Raw genomic sequence first — 21853 nt, 5'->3', positions numbered from 1 at the left:
TTATATGATTCATCATGCGCGCCCACGGATGGATATCCCTTGACGAATAAGAAATCGAACAAAATGAACAGCTGTAGTTAACATGATGCGATATTATTGTTTTGGTTCTTCATCTCATCCCTCTTGTGTTGATTTTTTCCTTGATTTGGAGGAGAAATCTTTTCCTTGAATGAGCATTAGGGAAAACTCAAACTTGGGAACCCTAGGTCGTATCAGTATGCTTTTTGCTGATATTCTTCTTGTTAATAAGACTAGAGAGGGAGTTGAAGGTATACTTGAATTATGGAGGTCAACCTGAGAGTCTAAAGGTTTTCGCTTGAGTAGATCTAAAACTGAATATATGGAATGTAATTTTAGTATCAATATACCTAGTTAGGGGATTGCGACTTTTAGGTGATCAAGTCCTTAATAAGAGTACACGTTTTAGATATCTTGGATTCTATTATTCAAAGTGATGATGATATAGATGGGGATGTTATCAGCAAAATGTAAGTTGGATGGTTGAAGTGGAGGAATGCATCGGCCTTGTTGTGTGATAGAAAAGTCCACCTCAAACTTAAGGAAAAATTCTATAAGATGGTGGTGAGACCTGCAATGCTTTATGGTGTCAAATGTTGTCCATTAAAAGAGAAGTATAATACTAAGTTAAGTGTTGCAGGATGAGGATGCTCAGGTGGATGAGTGGTTTTACCCTTAGAGATAGGATACGAAATGAGCATATACGTGAAAAGTTTGGAGTAGCTCCAGTGGAAGATAAGATTAGAGAGAGTCGCCTTAGATGGTTTGGTCACATGAAACAGCGGCCTTTCGATGACTCGGTTAGGAAAGTAGAGGTATTATATTTGACTTATGTTAAGAAAGGTAGAGGTAGACCTAAAAACTCTTGGTTAGAAAATATTAGAAATGATCTTTCTTTATTATATTTAAGCGAGAATTTAACTTTTAACATGACACAATGGAGAAAAAGGATTCATGTAGCCGACCCCACATAGTGGGACAAAGGCTTGATGTTGTTGTGTTGTACCAAATCTTCAATTCATTTAGTGCTTTGTACTTCTGCACATTGCTCTAGTCCCAATTCCAACCGAAATGAAAATTAATAATAAAAAAAACTTTTTGACCAATTGTGCAAAATTTTCAAATATAGAAACTTCATGTTGGATGGTTCTTAACATTGTGATGTAGTATCATAAAGAACCAGTCACCCTAGTAAAAAAAATTGATTTTTGTTTGTTAAAAGCAAAGCAAATTTATTTTCCTCATTTCAAACCGTGAAGAATCATTTATTTATTTTTTTCCCATTTGTTATGTTCCCAATTTTTAACTTTCTTTTTCATGTTTTATTTGATCTTTTGGTCTTTTTGAGGAAATAACAGTGCATTTTCCTTACTTTCCACGTGTGTTTTCATTTGCATCTTTAAGGAAAATTTGATTTTTAGTATCAATTCGGGTGTACTTGCATGTTCATTGGAATTGCTGCTTTAATTTCTGTTATATTCACTTATAGTTGGGACAATTAGGTTTTCTATTTCATGCCTTCTATGTTGCCAATAATGTTTCCCAGTGCACGGTGGTATTGGGGAGGATGGGACCCTACAATCTTTGTTAGAGACTGCAGGAGTTCCATACACGGGTTCGTCTTTTAAAGCAAGTTTTATGTTTGTTGTGTAGTTTCAGTGTAATCTTGATGGAGTTAATAGTTTTAAAATTTTCAGGTCCTGGCCTGATGGCTTCAAATACTTGCATGGATAAAGTGTCAACATCTCTTGCCCTTGCACAGGTACAGTAATGAAATTACTGGCTAGTTATCTGGAATGTTAGTGCTGTTGAAATTTCATACTTGATACATGTTGTGCCGTTTATTTTAAATGTTCTACCTATAATGTTAACGAGTTTGGCCTGGGTGCATGGTTTGATTGTGTAAAGGCCTTATTGATTGTGTGCGTATGTTCTGCACATCATACACACAAAGACAAAAAAAAAAAAAACAACTCCAAATAATTGTTCTTAGATGCGTATGCTTTACATTGGAAGAAGTTGAGTGAATATTCATACAGCAGGAGTCTTATGTTAACTAAATAATCTTCATCTTGAACGAAAAATATGAAGTTTTTATGCGTTTTGACTGTTTTACATCCACTTGTGGCTCAACCAATCAGCTCCTAAATGAAATCATATCAGTATGAAAGGTTGTTTTTGAGTTTTGGTATTTGTCTGTAAAATAATGAACCATGAAAGCACATTGACATACATATTTGAAAATGTTGCTAATCAGATGCTTATATAACAAGGTTCTATCTTGTGTAGAAAAATACACATAGCAATTTAATACGAAGCACCAGCAGAATATATTTTTGGAACATCAATAAACAATGCCATAATTATTGCTTTTAGGACTTGTTAGAACATCTAATTAGTTAAGTTATTGGGTTTCTGCTGACCATCAAATATTTTCGTGAATTATGATAATTTTAGTTGGGAGGATTTGAACAGCTTAGAAGCTTGTCTTGCTGCGGGTAGAAGTCTTATAATCCCTATTGACACCAATAGAAAAAGAATTAGGATTTTTATCTAGCCTTGGGGGAAAGGTTGGATATTGTTCACAATGATGAGGGAAAGGATGTTTGGGAAGATAGTCATAATGAAGTAGTGCTGGTGGATGTCGATTCTCTTGGAATGGGTTCAAACTGTGAGCTCTTATTTTAGGTTTAGGAATATATGGGAAAGGCTAGAGGGGGTTCTTATGAAAGGAGTGACTTTGGATGGTTAGGTTAATGTGTGGAGAGGTGATTTGAAGTTTGAGTGGTTGCTTGAGGTTTAAATGCTCAGAGAGTTTTTTTTTGGGTCAAACTAGGTCTAGAAGAAAGCTAGTTCATCGAGAGCTTCCTTTTGTGTCTCCCAATCCTTTGCATGGACTGTTGTGACTTGAAGAAAGTGTTTATTGATCTTTGGGTGTCAATAAGTGTCACGACCCGAAAATTCAACCCGAACTTGACCCAAAAAATCAATGTGCTAAGTTGCCCGAAACAGTGAAAGAAGAGCTTGAAGCACATGTGAACAAGATGAAAATATCAAAATAAGCACACCAATAATTTAATAATATAATTATTTTTGGATCTTTTTTTGGGAGTGAGTGCAATGATAAGGATTTCTCATCAGCTTTGCCGCCAATGTTAAGTAGAGGTGCAAGTGGTCTCATGGACCACTATATGATAAATTTGGGTGATGATACGAATGAAGGCGAGATGATAGCTTAGAAGAATTCTCTTGAGAATGTTAGAAAGACATACATGTTTGCGTGGACATTAGAAAATTCTTCTTTGAGAATATCATTCCATTCAATGTTACAACCTCATATTATTATTTTAATATGATATTGATGAGGACATCGTCAGCGATTTCGACACGTGTACCATTGGAGACGCCAGAGATCGATGACCATGATCAAGGGTTTTATTTTGAGTCATTTTATGTAGTACATTGTTTAAAATTGCGCAATAAGAGGCGCGCCTTGAGGCGCGCCTCTACGCAATTCTTGCAAAAAATGCCTCAAGGCGTGCGCAATTGCGGGCTGTGGTGAGGCGTACGCCTCACGTAGGCTGAGGCGCGCCTCTGTTGCGCAATTGCGCAATTTTGAGAGAGTAGCCATGCCGTCGGCCACCCCATCATTTTCCCCTCATGATGGTGATCTCAATGCCATCATTATTTTACTTCTTTACCCTACATAAAATTAGAAATGATTTAATTCAAGTTTGAAATTCAAATTTTGAATTTCAAATTCTTTTCAATTTTGAAATTCCTATTTAGGAAAGTGTTATGCATGATCCCAAACTAATTTCAAAATAGATTAGATTTATTAATAACCTTCCTAATTCACCTTTCTCCTTTGGAAGCTCCCAAAATCCTTGCCCAATCCCCTCCCCCTCTCTCTATGCCGCCGGCCATACATGGGGCCTCCTCCCATTAAATCCCATTAATGCATTAATTGCGCATTAATTTGAAATCAAATTTCAAATTAATCTCTTCCCAACTTAATCCGGAAATTAATTTCAGGATTGAGATTTGAATCCCTTTCCCTCTCTCTATAAGCCGCCGACCCCCTTAATTGTGCCCCTCTCATTAACTCCCCATTCAAGGCTTTAATTACAATTGATTTGAAATTTAAATTCAAATCAATTCCCTCCAAACTTAATCAAAATCTAAAATTAACTTCAGATTTTGATTAAATTCTATCATCACCCTCACTCAACCTAACCCTCCTCAAACCCTAGCCACCTCCCCTCCCTTCAAGCCGACCCCTTCCCCTCTCCCCTTTCTCCACCTTGGCCACCCTCTTCTTGCTCCCTTCCTTTGGAACTTTGAAGCCAAGAGAAGAAGACGACCTCCTCCCCCAACCTCATCGTCATCGGTGCATGGCCGATCCTGAGATCGACCACGGATTTTATTCTTCTCGGACTTTGATGCTCACTAGTCATCCCGTGGATTACCCGCCTCCGGCTACTTTCTCTAACGGACTATACTTTGGGCGCCATTTGTCTCCTAGCGGCATAACTCGGTTTGCTCTCAATCTTCCTCTGCTAAAGCTCCACTGTCAAGAGCGTGAGTGAGGGACCCAAAGTGAAAAGTTCTATTTGTTACCCGTGGATTATTGTTTCTCGCCATAACATTACTCTCTATTTATATGTTGTCAATTTGATATTGTCTCGTTAATCTAGTTGTAACCACATGCCTTACATAATTTTGACTTGAGAATTTTGAAAACCTAACTTGGGTAAGCATTAATTCTATAACTAGTAAAATTTTAATCATCTTAATTAAAATCCCCAAGCAATTCTTGTTTCCTATGGGAGGGAATTCCTAGCTTCCACCAGCTGCAGGATGGGTCCAGGCTCGTGGCTTGAAGTCCCTTGGAGAAGGGCAACGTAGTACCCGTCAGTTGCAGGATGTGTCCGGGTTCATGGTTGTATCTTTCTTTCCCTAAATCTTTTTCTCCTCCTCCCTTGACTGCCGGCCAAAATCCCCCACTTTCCACCGGCCGATTCTCCCATAAAAACCTCCTGTTCCACAAAACTGTCGGCCACCTCCTTCCTTAGCCCCCCACCTCCCTAAAAAAAAAAAATCTATTTCCTTAAGTTGTCAGTAATTTGGAAAGATTTTAAATTCAAATTAACCTAATTTGAATTTCAAACCCATCTTCATTAATAATCTTATTTTTGGTAACCTCTTTCATTCAATTAATTAATCAATTTTAAAATTGATTGATTAATTAATCCCTTAATTCCAATTTCATTTCACCATCATTACTTTCCTAAATTAGCTCCTATCTTATTTGGAAATTTTCGAATTCAAATTCAAATGAATTTGAGTTTTAAATTCTTTCCTAAATAGCATACATCTATTTTAGAAAATCCTTCAATCATATTAAATCTAAAATTATTTCAGATTTAACTCTCCAATCTCCCATTAATGCATGGACACCTTTCCTTTCCCTCTTCATTAGGCCGACCCCTCTATCTCCCCTCTATCCTAATTATTCCCTTCTTAATTAAAGGCCCAAATTAAGGAGATAATTAATTCCTCTCTTCCCTCTTTTTTTGTATTTGAGTTTTAAATTCAAATCCATTAATTAAGGAAAATATGAGATGAAATTTTAGCTCTTTAATTTTTTTTAACTACCCCCCTCCCGTTCTACATCTGTTTGGTATCAGAGCATGGTTGCCCGGCGTGCGAACTCGACTTAGTCGAGCTCTTTTCCACCCTGGGAGAATGATGCGGACATCCGATGGTGGACGTTACTCAATGGAAGAGATAAAGATCAACGGTCGAGATCACTTCTTTTTTATCTTAGTTTATTAATTGTATTTTGATTTAATTTTGCATTTCTCATTTTTACCCTTATTTAAGAGTCTTATATTATGTAAGCCCAAGGGGCAAAGTTTTTTTTTTAATTTCTTTTGTTTTGAGGCCTATATATAAAGGCCCTTGCTCTTGTATTATGATGATGGATTATTAATAAAATTTTGTTTGCACTTGTGTTCTTTAGAGAGAACTTTGGTGAGATTCTTTTGGGAGGGAATTCGTAGCTTCCACCAGTTGCAGGATGGGTCCGGCCTCGTGGCTTGAAGTCCCTTGGAGAAGGGCAACATAGTACCCGTCAGTTGAAGGACGTGTCCAGGCTCACTGTTGTATATTTCTTTCCCTAAATCCTTTTCTCCTCCTCCCTTAACCGCCGGCCAAAATCCCCACTTTCCACCGACCGATTCTCCCATAAACACCTCTTCCACAAAACTGTCGGCCACCTCCTTCTTATCATCCATCCTCATTAATAATCTTATTTTTGGTAACCTCTTTCATTCAATTAATTAATCAATTTTAAAATTGATTGATTAATTAATCCCTTAATTCCAATTTCATTTCACCATCATTACTTTCCTAAATTAGCTCCTATCTTATTTGGAAAGTTTTCTTTCCTAAATAACATACATCTATTTTAGGAAATCCTTCAATCATATTAAATCTGAAATTATTTCAAATTTAACTCTCCAATCTCCCATTAATGCTTGGATCCACATACATTGTATGTGGACACCTTTCCTTTCCCTCATTAGGCCGACCCCTCTCTCTCCCCTCTATCCTAATTATTCCCTTCCTAATTGAAGGCCCAAATTAAGGAGATAATTAATTCCTCTCTTCCCTCCCTCTTTTTTGTATTTGAATTTTAAATTCAAATCCATTAATTAAGGAAAATATGAGATGAAATTTTAGCTCTTTAATTTTTTTTAATTACCCCCCTCCTGTTCTACATCAGATATGTTCCATAGGTGCTTATAGTTGAGGCCTGGATTATAGTTGTTGTTTGGTTTGAGGACTTGGGTCTTGAAGGAGAAGTTGAACAACACTTAAAAAGTCATTCAGAAAGTTAAAAAGGACTTAGAGTCAGACTGGAGTGACAATCTTGTATGATGATTGGTCTTACAGAAAGAATAGAATTTTGATTAACAATACCTTTGACATTATTTTTTAAAATCTGTAGGAGCATTTGATCAGGTCTGGGATGCAGCGTATATTTTTGGTCTACTTGATGGAATGTTAAATGAGATTTGAGAGTATTTGGTGGCATAAGTTGTGAGATAATGCTAATGCTTATAGAAAGCTGGCAATAATTTAGTGGAGAAGGAAAAGTATCTATATGGAGCATATTGTGCAGCATGCTGCATAAATTTGATCTAAGAAAAGCTTTGTGATTTGCCTCAGCACAAAAATGGCCCTAATCAAAGCAATGAAAACCAAATTCATCTACAACATCCTTCAATTTTGTCTTTGATGAGAAATATTTTTAAAAAAGAAGGCCCATGTCACCCACTTAATGGTTTAAGCTGGTAAATTTCACAACTTATTCTGAATTTGCTGCCATTATACGCTAAGCACTTAGTTTTCCTATCCAATGATTAGTCTTAATTAAAAGTTTTCTCTTATCATCGGAATGAGTAATCAACCATAGGGGCTTACGCCTAGAGAAAATATGGAATCAGATCATACTGTCTTCACAAAATTAAGATGAAATTATTATGGAGTGTCTTATCTTCAGTTTAATTTGCCTTCTAAAATTTAACCCGGAAGCACTCCAAACTCTCTCAGTAGAGGTCGAGGCCTGAATTTTCTATGCCTACAATGACCACATCCTCTATGAAGGGGTTCTCTCTAGTCTTAGTTGGTAACCAGAGTCGTGGTCACTTCTTTTATTCCTTGGGACGGGCATAAAATCTTGGAATGGTGTACTATAAGAAGGGTTTACTACGTGGGAGTTTTCTGTTTTATTCTATAGAAAGCGGAAATGCTTCCTAATATGTGGAATTTCAAAATATTAAATATGAATAGTAAGTATTTTTTAAAAGTAGTCAAGTTCTGTGTCAAAAGAAGTTCATAAAATCGTTGCAGTATGTGTTAGTGATGATTTGTGGCATGTGCCTGATATGAAATTTAATCATCTGTATCTAGTTAATTCTTGAGTTATTTTATTGTGTTTTAATCTGCTTATGCTCATTATTGGTTACAGATGCAAAATCTGGGAATATTTACAATACCCAAGGAGTTGAAGAGGACAGATGAACTAATAAATTCATCTATTCCCATAAATTGGCATGACTTGACTACTAAGCTTCAGTCTGAAACATTGTGTGTGAAGCCTGCTCGGGATGGATGCTCAACTGGAGTTGCTAGGCTGAGGTTTACTCATATCCTATTAGATCTGGCTAACTTTCATGCCTAATGTTTGCTTAATAACAGTTACACACGCTGTTTGTATTTGTTTTACCATGTTGCTGCTTTTGCAGATGTAAGGAGGACCTGGAAGTTTATGTGAGTGCCTTAGAAAGCTGTCTTCCACGACTTACTGCTAATAGTTTGTCTAAGGTCAGCATAATCTCTCATTTTGATACAAATCATACATGAAGATATAAACTATTGTTTATTCTTCTCCATAGGTTCTTGGGTCTGAAATCGATAAAGGACCTGATGTTATCGAACTTTCTTAAAATATGTCCCCTAGATTTTCACACTTCAAAAAATAAATAGAAACATGTAAGTGTAACAGAAATCTCATCTTTTGCTAGATTATTAGTCACCAGCTTCAAGCTGGTGAAAGCCTAACGTAAACTGTCTATCTTAAAATTAGATTCTTCTAGACATTTGTATGCAGATTTATTTGTGAGTGTATTTCCCGTTAAAATTGTCACCTTAAGAGTTATAATCTTATTAGGCACATGGTGTAATAGAGATGCCAAACCCTACATCAAAATTTTTCATATTCGAGCCATTTGTCGAAACTGATGAAATAGTGATTTCGCACAAATCAGCTGGTGGGAATACCCGCCATCTAACATGGAAAGGACAGAATGAATGGGTTGAAGTTACAGTAGGTGTTATGGGTCGGAAAGGAGATATGCACTCATTGAGCCCTAGTATTACTGTTAAAGAAACTGGTGACATTCTATCACTCGAAGAGAAATTTCAAGGTAAGTATAAAGTTTAACTATGTGGTTCCAATTTCTTCTTATGTTTTTTTTATCTACTAGTTTGATTAATGTATTGGTTTAATTTATGAAATTGGCTTTGTCAGTGTTTCGTGAAAATTACATGCTTTGCGTCATAAGTGTAGCTATAGGACTTATATATTATTTAAGGAATTTTTTTTACTTTAAAAGTTAAATTAGATGTTTAATAGTACCGGAATGCAGGAAAAAAATTCATTGCAATGGTTAGTTTCGTTGAATAGCAACAATACTCCATAAACTTTAAAGCATGACACTTGATTAACGTTACTATTTATGTAGAGTGTTGTGGAGAAAATGGTTTTTGTCTTATTTACTAAAGAAACCATCCCCAATAATTTATAACGTGGCAATTAGTATAGCTTATAGTACACCCAAATAAACCACATCAATTCAAATATCGAGAGCATTCCTATTTTAATGTTTATGTATTTTAATAATAACCCTCGTGCTAGAGAATATTTATCAATTAACTTGATCTTATGTATGTTAATGCTTGCCTTCAAGTGGTGAAGATGACTTAGAGTGAGAAAAGAAAGGTATGGTCTCTTGAAACATATTAGTGGCCGAAGTGCATAAGCATTATATAAGAGGATTATAAAATATATTTCCTTTTTGAGTGCAAAAAATTGAGAAGTGAACTTTGAATGGCACTATAAGAAAACATGCTAATGAAAAGTATGAATAAAGCAGACAATCAAATATCCGAGATATAAGAGAGAATGAGGATAGATAGATATAAAGAAGATGGATGGATGAAAAATTATTTTGGAGAAGGAGCTTGGTTAATGAGATAGTAGGTGATCATGATTACGTCTTCCCAAAACTTGAAGAGCATTTATATGATCATTAATGTGTAGGAAACATCAAGCAGGTGCTAGTTTTTTATTTCAGTAACACCATTATATTGAAAAGCTTTGGGAAAAAAAGTTCGATATACCATTTTCAAATAGAAAATGTGAAACTATGATTACATAAATTCTGTATCATTATCAGCACATAAAATTTTGGTTAAAGTAGAAAGCTGAATTTTATTTCTTGACAACAATTTGAAATGCATGAAGGACATTTGTTAGAAATTCGAACAAGCATACATAAGTGTCCCTAGAATAATCATGGCTAGGAATTAATGAATGTGATAAAATACCGGAATCCTAGGTGACTAACAACATGGCTAGGAACATTAATATCCTTATGAACTAGTTCCAAAGGAAAATTCTGATCACTAGCGGTAGAAGAAGAGAAAGACACGATGAAATTCATCCAACTCACATGCATTAATATTAAACCTGTAGAGAGACGATGAAATAGATAATTGCGAAGTCTGTTGGGAGGAGAATGACCCAACCAATAGTACTATTGTTTAGAGTAGTGGTGGAAGAGTGCAGGAAATCAAAATCCATGACATTTCCATATAGATATCTGTAGGGCATCCAGTGGAAGATATCTTATGAAAAGCTGAGAATGATTTTTTAAATTGCTAAGGAAGGCCAATGTTTTTTTTTCTCTATAAATAGTAATTGATTTGAAGGAGGAAGCTATGGTAGTAAGCAGAGTTAGACTATTTGCGGAAACATGCTGAGCAATTGGGTTGGGGGGGAGGGGATAGTTGAATTACTCCTAGCAACATTTAGGAGGAAAAAATGTTTCGTGAAATTGCAGTGAGTTGTTGGAAAAAAAAAGAAAGCGGAGGGACATCTCGTTTCGTGAAACAACACAACAGTGCTAAGGCAGAAGAAAGTGCAAAATTAAGTTATCTGCTTTTAAATTCGCTCTAAATCAAACCACTTGAAAATTTCTATTTGAAGCAGCAAACCCTACCTCAAGCTTAATAAATAACATCTAAGTGAAATAATAAGCCCTATTTTAAACTAAATTGGCAAGCAATTTCTAATTGAACTCATAAGTCCTATGCTAAATCAAATTCACAGGCTACTTTTAAAGAAAGCAGTAAGACCTATTCTTAATTAATTTGTTAGGGGAGCTTCTAAGTGAATTAAAGAACCCTGGAACCAAGTTGATAGGTGACTTCTAAGTGAAGAAATAATTTCTATCTTAACTATTTTATTAGGGATCTTCTAGGTGAATTAACTCAAAATTATTCAAATTAACTGGCTACTTCTAAATGAAGCGGTAAGACCTATTTTAACCAACTTATTAGGGAGCTTTTAAGTGAAGTAGCAAATCCTAAGTTGAATTAATAGGCAACTTTTAATTGAAGCCATAAGTCTTACCCTCAATTAAATCTACAAGTAACTTCTAATTGAAGCCATATGTTCTAAATTAAATCTACAGGTAATTTCTAAGTTAAGCCATAAGTCTTACACTTAACTAAATCTACAAGCAACTTCTAAATGAAAAAATAAACCATATTCTTAATCAAATTTTTAGGTAACTTCTAAGTGAAGCAGTAAGCACTATTTCAAACTAAATTGTGTACTAGCTTCAAAGTGAAGCAGTAAGTCCTATTTCAAACCAAAAATCCCTAGGCAACTCTTAAACAGTGTATTAACCCTATTTTAAACGAAATTATCAGGCAACTCTTAAGTAGAGCTATAAGCCCCATTATAAACAAAACACCAAGAAACTCTTAAACAGAGTTATAAGTGTCACGCCTCAGAATTTAATTTAAAAAAATTCTTTCTTTTATCTTTTATGATACAATAATCTGAGCTATCTAATTTCATTTATCAGTAATAAAAATGGAAATAAATTTTATAATTCAAAATATCAATACACATCTATATTTATTGACCAAAAAATAAATCATTTACAATACTCATGAATCATATAATCATAATATATTCTTTCATTCCTGAGTACAAAAGAATAACTAAATAAAAAGAAACAAGACCTGAGAAAACTCTATCAGTCTCACACTCCTGAATCTCTTCCTTGACTTGAAATCATTTATACCATATATAATGAAATAAATAGCCCTACATGTCACTAAGATCTTATAGCTGAATTCAAAGCATGATAAAGAAGTATTATGTATGTCGTTAGTTAATTCATATTAATAACAATTATATGATTAAGAATCAGTGGAGAAATAGTAAAACTCGCATTCAGTAGAAGTAGAATTTATAAATAGTAAAATAGTACGATACGAAAGTCAGTAAAACAATATAATGGCGAAGCCAATAAACTAGTATAGGTGGCGAATTGATAAAGCAGTTGTTGTATCAGTAATATCAATCAATAAAGAAATTGTATAAAACGGTAAAATCAAAGCATCAGTAAAGCCTATCAGAATCTTATCAATGAAGTAATACCCTATAATGATGTACATATGATGTCAAGTTGTTCAATATCATTATCAAATCAATATCTTAATCACATGCTTAGTATTAATACAATGAATCAATAACAATACTAGTAATAGTTAATCAATAGTAGTATCAATAACAGTTTAATAATAGTATTAAAACGAATGTCCGTCGGTCCACTATCCTGTACAAGTCAATCAATCTCAATCAACTGGTCAACCAATCTTTACTTGTCTTTTACACATTATTTTTATAGTAATAACAACCAGCTATTACTTAGTCACATTTTCAAAATAAAGCATATTACACATTACACATTATTATCACATTTTCAAAATAAAGCTTTTACTTAGTCACATATTACCAGCTATTACACATTCAATCGTAGTAGAATTTATAAATAGTAAAATAGTACGGTACGAAAGTAAGTAAAACAGTATAATGGGGAAGCCAATAAACTAGTATAGGCAGCGAATTAATAAAGTAGTTGTCGTATCGGTAATATCAACCAGTAAAGAAATTGTATAAAACGGTAAAATCAAAGCATCAATAAAGCCTATCGGAACCATATCAATGCAGTAATACCCAATAATGATGTATATATGCTATCCAGTTGTTCAAAATCATTATCAAATTAGTATCTTAATCATATGCTTAGTATTAGTACAATAAATCAATAACAATAATGGTAATAGTTAATCAATAGTAGTATCAATAACAATTTAATAATAGTATTTAAACGAATGTCCGTCAGCCCACTATCCTGTACAAGTCAATCAATCTCCAATTAGCTGGTCAACAAATATTTTCCTGCCTTTTACACATTATTATCACATTATTGTTATAGTAATAACAACCACTTTTACTCGGTCACATTTTCAAAATAAAGCATATTACACATTACACATTATTATCACATTTTCAAAATAAACTATTACTTAGTCACATATTACCAGCTATTACACATTATTATAACTTTCATTTCTGTGGGCTTAAGAAAAATGGCATGAATGCATGAATCCTACTTTGCAACTCTAGGATTCCATTTCTCTTAAGTCAGATTGAAATTAACCAGATTTTCCCTGAGGGTAGTGTCAGGGTTTAAAGATCTGGGGTTCTTACTTCCTATGAGCGCAAACACTCATAATTAGTTACCCATCCTACTATGTAAGAGAGAACTCTTTATTAAGGAAGAATAAATTTTAGATATTTTTTTTAAGAAAGAACTCAATTTTGATTAATTAATTTAACTAATCAAAATGTATAAATATATATAAAAAAATAACAGCTCTCGGATTTCAAAGTTGTTCTCAGATTTTGAAATTACTATCATATTTTAAATAACTTTTAAATTTTAAAAATTTTGAATTTCAAAAGCTCTTAAAATAAACATTTGGATTAGAGGGACAGGAAAAGAATGAGTGCTTGTTGGTTCTCTGTTCCCACACATTCAATGATATAGGAGACTTTAAAGATCTTAATCAATCAAATATTTTGATTAAACTTAATCAGATTAATTTTATTAAATCTTAATTAACTAAATTAGTTAATTAATATTTAAAAATCAATTTTGATATTTTAGCTAATTTAATATTCAAATTGAATTTCGCTTTGGATTTTGAGGAAATTTCGGCAGCCTCCCGGCGTCTCCCCCCACCAAGGGAGAAATCGGGATGGCCTTTGCCGGAATTTCTTCCTACTCGGACCTAAGGTCAACAGCATAGGGCAGATTAGATCGTCCACACGACTAACCATTGAAGATAGAGGCTCTCGCCAACACACCCGATGAGTAGTAATATACATGACCTGATCAAAACAGGTTTCCCCCACTATATACAATAGCTCGAGCGTGGTTTATTAGAAGTGGGGTCATGTTTCCCACGGGCGCAAGCCCCTATAGTTAATTACATCTTAGGCCGGAGCCCGAGAAGACTCTCGATTAAGGATCATACATTATCCCTTTTAAAGTGGGATTAGCACAAGGGTATAGACTAAGAAGTCCTACTCAAAAAGAAAGAAAGGTCTCAAATGGCTAAATCCACATACAGGGTTCACACCAGCATTCAGAGGATCTAGGGTACTAAGGAGAAACTGGACAAAAGAAATCAAGCACTCAACACATGCGTGAGAGAATGATGGAGGTGGCGTCATCCCTATGATGCAGATAAGTAGGATTTATAGTCCTTGAAGAGGAGGGACCTATCTACTATTTTTGGCATACTACGAGACCAAATGTAGCAGTCTTGAGACCTAAATCTAGATTTATCACAAGTTGAGAGTCGCCGAAGATTTGAAGATTTTGAATTTTGATGTCGATCGCAATCTCCAGTCCTGCTATTAGAGCTTCGTATTCGGCTTCATTGTTTGTCCGAGGTTTAGTCAAACTGAATGAAAATCTCATTATGCCTCATTCATGTGCTATGAAGATGAGACCGATGCCGGCTCGGGCCCTTGCAAGATTTGGAGGTCGGGCAGGTTTATCGATGATGCCCCGTCGAAATACATCTCCCAAAATGATTTTTCATTCTCTTCGATCTGCATGATTTGCTTATCAGGCAATCATCGTTGAGTGGAGAGTCTAATGGGATTGGATGTGCAGCGAGGAAATCTGCCAAAGCTTGTCCTTTTACCGTCTTCTATGGCATGTACGTAATATCAAACTGTAGTAATATCACTGCCCACCTGGCTAAATGACCTGTCAACGCTAGTCTTGTCATTAAGAACTTCTGCGGATCGATCTTTGATATTAAGGTAATCTTGTGAGAAAGCATGTAGTGGCGGAGCTTCTTAACTGCAAGATCAATGCCAAACAATGCTTCTCAATTAGGGAATAGCAGATTTTCGCTTCAATCAATCTTCGACTGTTTTAGCATAGCGCATTTTTCTTGCCTTCTTCGTTATGTTGGGCCAATAGTGCTCCGAGTGACTTCTAATTCTGTCGTATACAGTATAAGAGACTTTCCCGGAATTGGTGCCGCAAGAATAAGAGGGTTCAATAAGTCAAATGCTTATTGGCATTCTTCATCCCATTTAAAGCAGACATCTTTCTTCATCAACTTTGAAAATAGTTGGCACCTATCCGACAGATTCGATATGAATCGTCGAATGAAAGCTAGTTGTCCTTGTAATGAACGAAGTTGATGGAGGTTTCTGGGCAGCGGCATCTCCGTAATCGCCTTGATTTTGTTGGAGTCGACCTCAATTCCTCAGTGACGAATGACATACCCCAGGAATTTCCCTGATGATACACCGAAGGCGCATTTAAGAGGGTTCATTTTCAGATCAAACCTTATAATTGTCTCAAATACAATCCTCAGGTCATTTAAGTGATCTTTTCGGCCTAGACTTTTGACGACAAGGTCATCTATATAGCACTCGACCTATAAGGAAATGGGGGGAGAGATTTAGAGAGAGAAAACCCCTCTCTTTTCAATTTTGGAGAGAAAGAGAGAGCTTGGAATTTTTTTCTCTAGGAAGGGAATTTGGAGGCATGGTGGAGAGGAGAGATGCTTGGGATCGAAAGGGAGATATTTATGAGAGAATTTCTCTCTTTCTAGAGAGAAAATTTTCTGTCTCTAGACTAGAGAGAGAAATTGGAGGATGATGGTTTTTTTTTATTGAGAGGGTGTAGAAGGTGTAGGGAAATGTTTTTTTGTGAAGGGCATGTGTGGTTTGAGTAATGGATGTGGAGAAATAAAAAATTTAGGGTTAGGATTGGTTGTAGGTTTTGAGAAAATGTGATGAAGAAAGAAGAAGAATATGAAGGAGAGGAAGGAGAAGAGATGAGAGGAAAATGGAAGGAAATGGTGTGAAATATGAAGGGATGAAGATTAAAAAAGAAAAATGGAGAAGAAGAAGACGGAAGGAAGAAGAATAAGAAGAAGAAGAAAGGAAGAAGAATGGAGGAGAAGAAGAAGAAGGAGAAAGAGAAGAAATTTACCTTGGAGAACCTTGGAGGGAGGAAGCCGGCGGTTGGATCGCAAGAGAGGCGAATGGGGAGAGGGGGGGACGGCTCCTTGCGTGAGTTGGATAGTGAGAATGAGAGGGAGTTTGGATGAGGGGTTTAAGTGTGTATTTAGGGTATTTTTTGAGTTTTTTTATTTAAAGAAAATCCATTTTTTATATAAAAAGCTCTCTTTCTCTCCCTCTCTTTCTAAAAAAATTAATTATATTGCAAAAAATAAAAATAAAAATTTTAATCTTACATCGAGTTGGTCTCTGCGTCGTCGCTCGCACAAGTCGTCGCCTCGATTAGCATGTCCAAAATTTAAATTTTTGTCGACCAGCGACCCCTATCAATATGGGTGTCGATCTTAGCTATTTATGTTACTCCGGACGCATCGGCGCTATTCGTTTCGCAAACGGAGGTTATCTCGGGAATTTTGGATTTTCAGTCGACACGCGTCGAGTGAGTTTTTGCACGATTTCGAGCTCTTTCGCTTTTGAAACCCACCTTGCGCGATCGACTCGATCCCGACACTAGTATTAGGGTCAACACTCTCGGCCCCGACTGCCCGCCTACCCCTCCTTCCTTGCTTGTCTCGGCTGCCCCGCCTAGCCCACTGCCCGCATTGCGTGGACCCATCGAGTCGCGTCGTGTCGCATCAAGCCATCGAATCGCCACTTGCACCGGGCCCACTGCCTCACCGGCACCTCTGTCGATGCCTCGGCTGTCGTACTGTCGCGTCGCGTGCACAGTGTCGGGTCAGGTTGACGTAAACCCGAATAGTGTCGGGTCAGTTCCGTGTTAAACCCGAACTCAGCCCTGTGACCCGAAATTGACACCCCTAAGCGTTGAGGACTTGTGTGTGTCAGTTTGGTTTTGAGGAGTCGAGAGCGTGAGGGAGTTACGTGAGTAGAGTAGTTGGAGCGTTGTTAGGGAGAATGTGGATCATGTGTGGTGTCGGTCGACTGATCAGCAGTCATGAAAGTTGAGAGTTAAGTCAAATCATTGAAAATAGGAGACGCAGTAAGTGGTCGTGCCCAAGTAAGTGAACATTAGTGTGGGCAGTGTATGGCTATAGTATAAGGAAATATGCATATGGGTGCTAAGGAGTGTCAATGTGGTCACGAGTGCAAACTGGTGTGCGGTGGTTGAGAGAGAGTGACTGTTGTTGGATCATACATGGGTTGCATGTGATTGTGGGCATAAGAGTTATATGTGGCTGGCGAGCCCTAAGTGCATAGAGTGATCGTGCAGTGAGTGGTCAGTGCGGTTGTGAGATGGGCAACATGTGGATGATGTGGGCATGTAATTTGCAATGGTGCGGCATTGATCATGAAATTGAGTGTAGCAGGTGTTGCAATTAGGTAGTGGGGTTGAGATTGAGGGTGTGTAATTGGGACGGGATGGGTTCACTTGTCGGAATTAGAATCAAGGTTAGAGTAGGTTGGCTTCTAGATTGCGGGCGCATGGGAGTGGTTTTCTTGCTTTGATACCATGTTGACTAGAAAATAAAAATTAATAGTTTTATTCACAAGGGATCCGCCCTATTTATAAACGGAAATGAGCACAATGTTTTAAGATATACTAAATAAACATGCACCAATTTTCAACTATGGAGAACTCTCCTAGTTTTATGTTTTCCTACGTACAGCAAGTTTATTAATTTTCTAGTACATGTTTGTTAAACCACTGCACAAAATAATGCTTTAATGCAATTATGCATCCTTACACTTGAGGATCAGCATCTATCTCTCCACCTAATACTATGCTCATCAAAACCACATTATTACAATACATGTAAAAAATAGTTTCCATTTGTGTCCCTTTGAACTATTAATCATTAAACCATTTTCACATTGTATTCAAACATAACTAGGAAGGACTATCTATTAAAAATATGGAAATTATTTTTATGTTGTATCATGTACTGCTCATTCTGATGACCATTACTTATTCAAAACTTGAATATTTTTGAATTTCCTATGTGGCTATGCAATAATATTCATAATGTTAGATACCAATGAAGAATTTTTATCACAGGTGGAACTGGCATCAATTTGACACCGCCTCCAACAACGATTATTAGGTCTGTAATACTTTCTGAGTTTATATAGTCTTTTTCTGCTTAAGTATTTTATTATGCTATTATGATGATGAGAACAAAAATAATTGAAACAGTGAAACTTGTTTTAGCATATAAAATTCCGTGTTTTTTTAAATAATTCTAATGTCACAGTTCACTTTTTTTGTCATATGATGTTGCCACCAGCAATAATTTTCTTCTGCTGGGTTGCATGCTATTTTTTAAAAGTTATGTTTATGAATTTAGTTTTATTAGATGGAGAAATGAATTTTTTAAGGAGCTAATAGGGTTATTGAAAGGGCAATTGCTTTTAAATAGTTGAATAGAGTTTTTAAAATTATTGTAGATCTCAAGTATTTCCTATCAATCCTCAGAAAACAGTGAGAATTCTCCACAAAACTCCACACAAAAACACAAAAACAGTAGATAATTTATATTATTTTATTAAAGGAAAATGGAAAACACCAAGATGCAGTTGATCCTCCATTCGAGAGGAGGATCTTTCTCTCCCAAATCTCTAGACGCTGCTAGAGCCCAAAGAAACTAAGAGATATCAAATTTAGCCCAAATTCAAGATGCCCTAACCCTAGGAAAACAAACTATTTATTGCATACAATCCACAAGGAAATCTCTAAACAGTCCCTACATTCAAATTTCCCTCCTAACTCTCTCAAAAATCCTTCCTAAACAGCTGCATGGGATTAGATGTAATATTTACAAAGCATCATCGAGTGAGGAATCAATTAGATGTAATGTTTACTTCCCAAGTACGGAATGATAATGCATAGGCCAGAAAAATATGAAAATAAAATAAGTGAAAAAAAATTTAGGCATATACCTCGTCTCGCAAACATGAGGCACGTCTCATTACCTTTTTTTTCTTTTAAATTGTACCCTGACACACCTCTACGTTTCAGTTTCAATTTTTAAGTCTTACGATCAATTTTGAAACATGATTGGCATTGATATTTGGTTTTATTATGTATTAATTGCGGATTGTTGATGAACATTGAGCGGTTTGTAATGAAGTCGTGACTAAAGGCTATTTTTGATACTAGATTATCATAGGCTTAGTTCCAACAATGTTGTACTTACCAAAATCAATAGGCAGAAAAAAGTTTGCCGAGGGTAAAGCTATTGAAGAGAAGCAAATATTAAGATGGATGTGCTACAAAGCTATGAGGATATTGCGATCAGTGTACTGAAGAGGTCGGGGTATTACCAAAAGTACATTTGGGTGGTTTGATAAAGAACCATTGAGAGTTAAATATACACAAATAAAGAGAGTAGATGGAATTAATTTGAAAGACATTACTAGAGTAAATGGTAAAACAATGTTAATTTGACTACAAATTTCAAGTAGTTTTCACGACTTAGAGAACTCAAAATAAATGAAGTGGGAATCATTATTCACTAAGTCAACCCCCATTAAACCGGACAAGGTTAATGGGGATGATAGTTCCTTTTTTAATTAACACGCTACGGGATTATCTTACATCATTTTGGCATAGAATTGTGAATGAATAAAACTGTTTTCCTTATTCTTATGTGCAGTACTTTCATCACCTATAATGCTTTTAGCAATTTTGCAATATTTTCTTTTTTCCAGTAATGAAGCTTTGCAAAAATGTAAGCAGCGAATTGAAATTGTAGCCAACACATTGGGATTGGAAGGTTTTTCACGCATTGATGCATTTGTTAATGCATACAATGGGGAGGTAAGATGGATTATGATTTCTTTCTTGCTTTGTGATGAATAAATAATACTACTACGTGTCATTATCTCTCTGTCTTCATGTCTATTCTATTAGAACTATAAGATATGTTATTTCATTTATGTCAAATATAGAGCCTACGGAGTATCCTGTTAAACTTTATATTATTGCGCCAATAGAGATCTGATTGATAGATAGTTTGTAGCAGCTACAAACAACACGTCACTTCGAATTTGCTATAGAAACAAATGGTGTGCTTAACAACTGTTCTTTTTTTTTTAAAATACTTACAAAGTATCACTATTTCTTTCTTTCACCTTGTTCTGACTCTGAACCACATTAGTCCCAATCATGTAAGCTTGGATTGTTCTATATAGGACTCTTAAGGCTAATCCATCAAAAATAATTTTGTTGATCTGGGATGGTATTAACATTCTTCTATCCAAAATGAGTTTGAGTTTTTTGGAAACAGTTAATGCTACATAATATTTTTCTAACAGCTATCATACTCTAATAGATATGATTATTAAAGTTTGCTTCTCATCAGAAAATTTTTTGCAAAACATTTAGAAAATTACAGTCAAATAAAATTATGGTGGCTTTTTGAAATGTTAAATAGTGGAAAAAAAACCTTCCCAAATGAACCCTTCTAGACGCCGAATTTGAAGCAGTTCTTCGGTTCCCTTTATTGTGTCATATTAGGCTTTGTTTGGGACAGATTTCTTTATGCTTCTTGAAGCAGCTTTCTAGTTAAAAAAAGTTAATTATTGTACTAAAAACTATTTTAAAAAGCAGTAAGAAAGCCGTCTCAAACAAAACCTCAATCACACCTCCAGGAGACAACAGCGTTGCATCAGTTGGGTAGTGTGCCATGGATCCCGTAGACAACCTTTTTTTATTTCATATCTAATGAATTTTCTACTTCAGCTTCGCAGTATTTCTCTCATTCCTTGTATATCAATACAGAAAATCACAGAGTTTCCCGAAACTCGTGTTGTTCTTCATATTTGTAGAATGCTGGCTAAAATTATATTTACAGATATATTTTGACGTGTAGGTTCTGGTGATAGAGGTTAACACAGTTCCTGGGATGACTCCGTCTACTGTATTGATTCATCAGGTAGTTAAGAATCAAGTAAAATGATTCTAATCATTAATAATCCATTAAGCTCTTAACCAACTAGTTTTTTTATGTGTAGGCACTTGCAGAGAATCCTCCTATTTATCCCCGTCAATTTTTCCGAAAAGTTCTTGACCTGGCACTACAAAGATCCAAGTAGTGTCTCCATGGCCTACAATACTGGAAGATTTCAGGAAGTCTGTAGCTATGCTCATCGTAATGATGATAGATGTCTTTGTGATTTAGGGATTTTTGCTGCTTTCAGTAATTATACATCTGTGATTTGCAATTCCAAGAGTCTCAGTGAACCTGAACTCTCTTTTTTAAATATTTATATGTTGGTGCCGTATGCCTCTGTTCACTTCAAAAAATTTTGGCAGGATGGATTTTAAATTAATGGATTTATTTTCAGATGATTATAAGATAGATTTGGATTTATTATTCATGTACTGTATTTATGGTAAAAATTATTCAATAATTTAAAGATCTAATTTGACCAAAAAAATCTGATTTTTTTGTAGATTTTGCTGTGCTCAAAATGTGTGGTTAACCAGACTGATCAGAAAAGAAGTTTACAAAAGAAGAGCTCTTCAATCAAATTCTTCTACAATTAATATTTTTTAATTTAATTTTTAGCAAATTTTTCCTGTGAAGTACTAAGCACTGACAT

General features: G+C 35.5%; 1 protein-coding gene across 4 annotated transcripts in view; it reads left to right on the top strand.

Moving 5' to 3' along the window:
* The window catches only part of LOC110108371 (D-alanine--D-alanine ligase), a 113719-nt gene extending 92095 nt beyond the window's left edge, over positions 1-21624 (top strand). For 2 of the 4 annotated variants that reach the window (XM_020839099.2, XM_020839030.2), the window contains 9 exons: positions 1565-1633; positions 1716-1780; positions 8057-8226; positions 8334-8412; positions 8759-9014; positions 18306-18351; positions 19958-20066; positions 21121-21183; positions 21263-21624. In XM_020839099.2, coding sequence (XP_020694758.1) covers positions 1565-1633; positions 1716-1780; positions 8057-8226; positions 8334-8412; positions 8759-9014; positions 18306-18351; positions 19958-20066; positions 21121-21183; positions 21263-21343 — 938 coding nt within the window. In that variant the 3' untranslated portion in view covers positions 21344-21624. Of the gene's footprint in view, positions 1-1564; positions 1634-1715; positions 1781-8056; positions 8227-8333; positions 8413-8483; positions 8581-8758; positions 9015-18305; positions 18352-19957; positions 20067-21120; positions 21184-21262 lie in introns of those variants that run through there. The other 2 variants (XM_020839171.2, XM_020839239.2) reach the window with 2 other exon arrangements.
* The last annotated feature ends 229 nt before the right edge of the window (positions 21625-21853 follow it).

This window comes from Dendrobium catenatum, unplaced genomic scaffold (assembly GCF_001605985.2).
Source record: "Dendrobium catenatum unplaced genomic scaffold, ASM160598v2 fragScaff_scaffold_404, whole genome shotgun sequence".
In the NCBI taxonomy this organism is placed as follows: domain Eukaryota; kingdom Viridiplantae; phylum Streptophyta; class Magnoliopsida; order Asparagales; family Orchidaceae; genus Dendrobium; species Dendrobium catenatum.
Note: the sequence above shows the minus strand (reverse complement) of the source record. Positions and strands in the feature narration are given on the sequence as shown.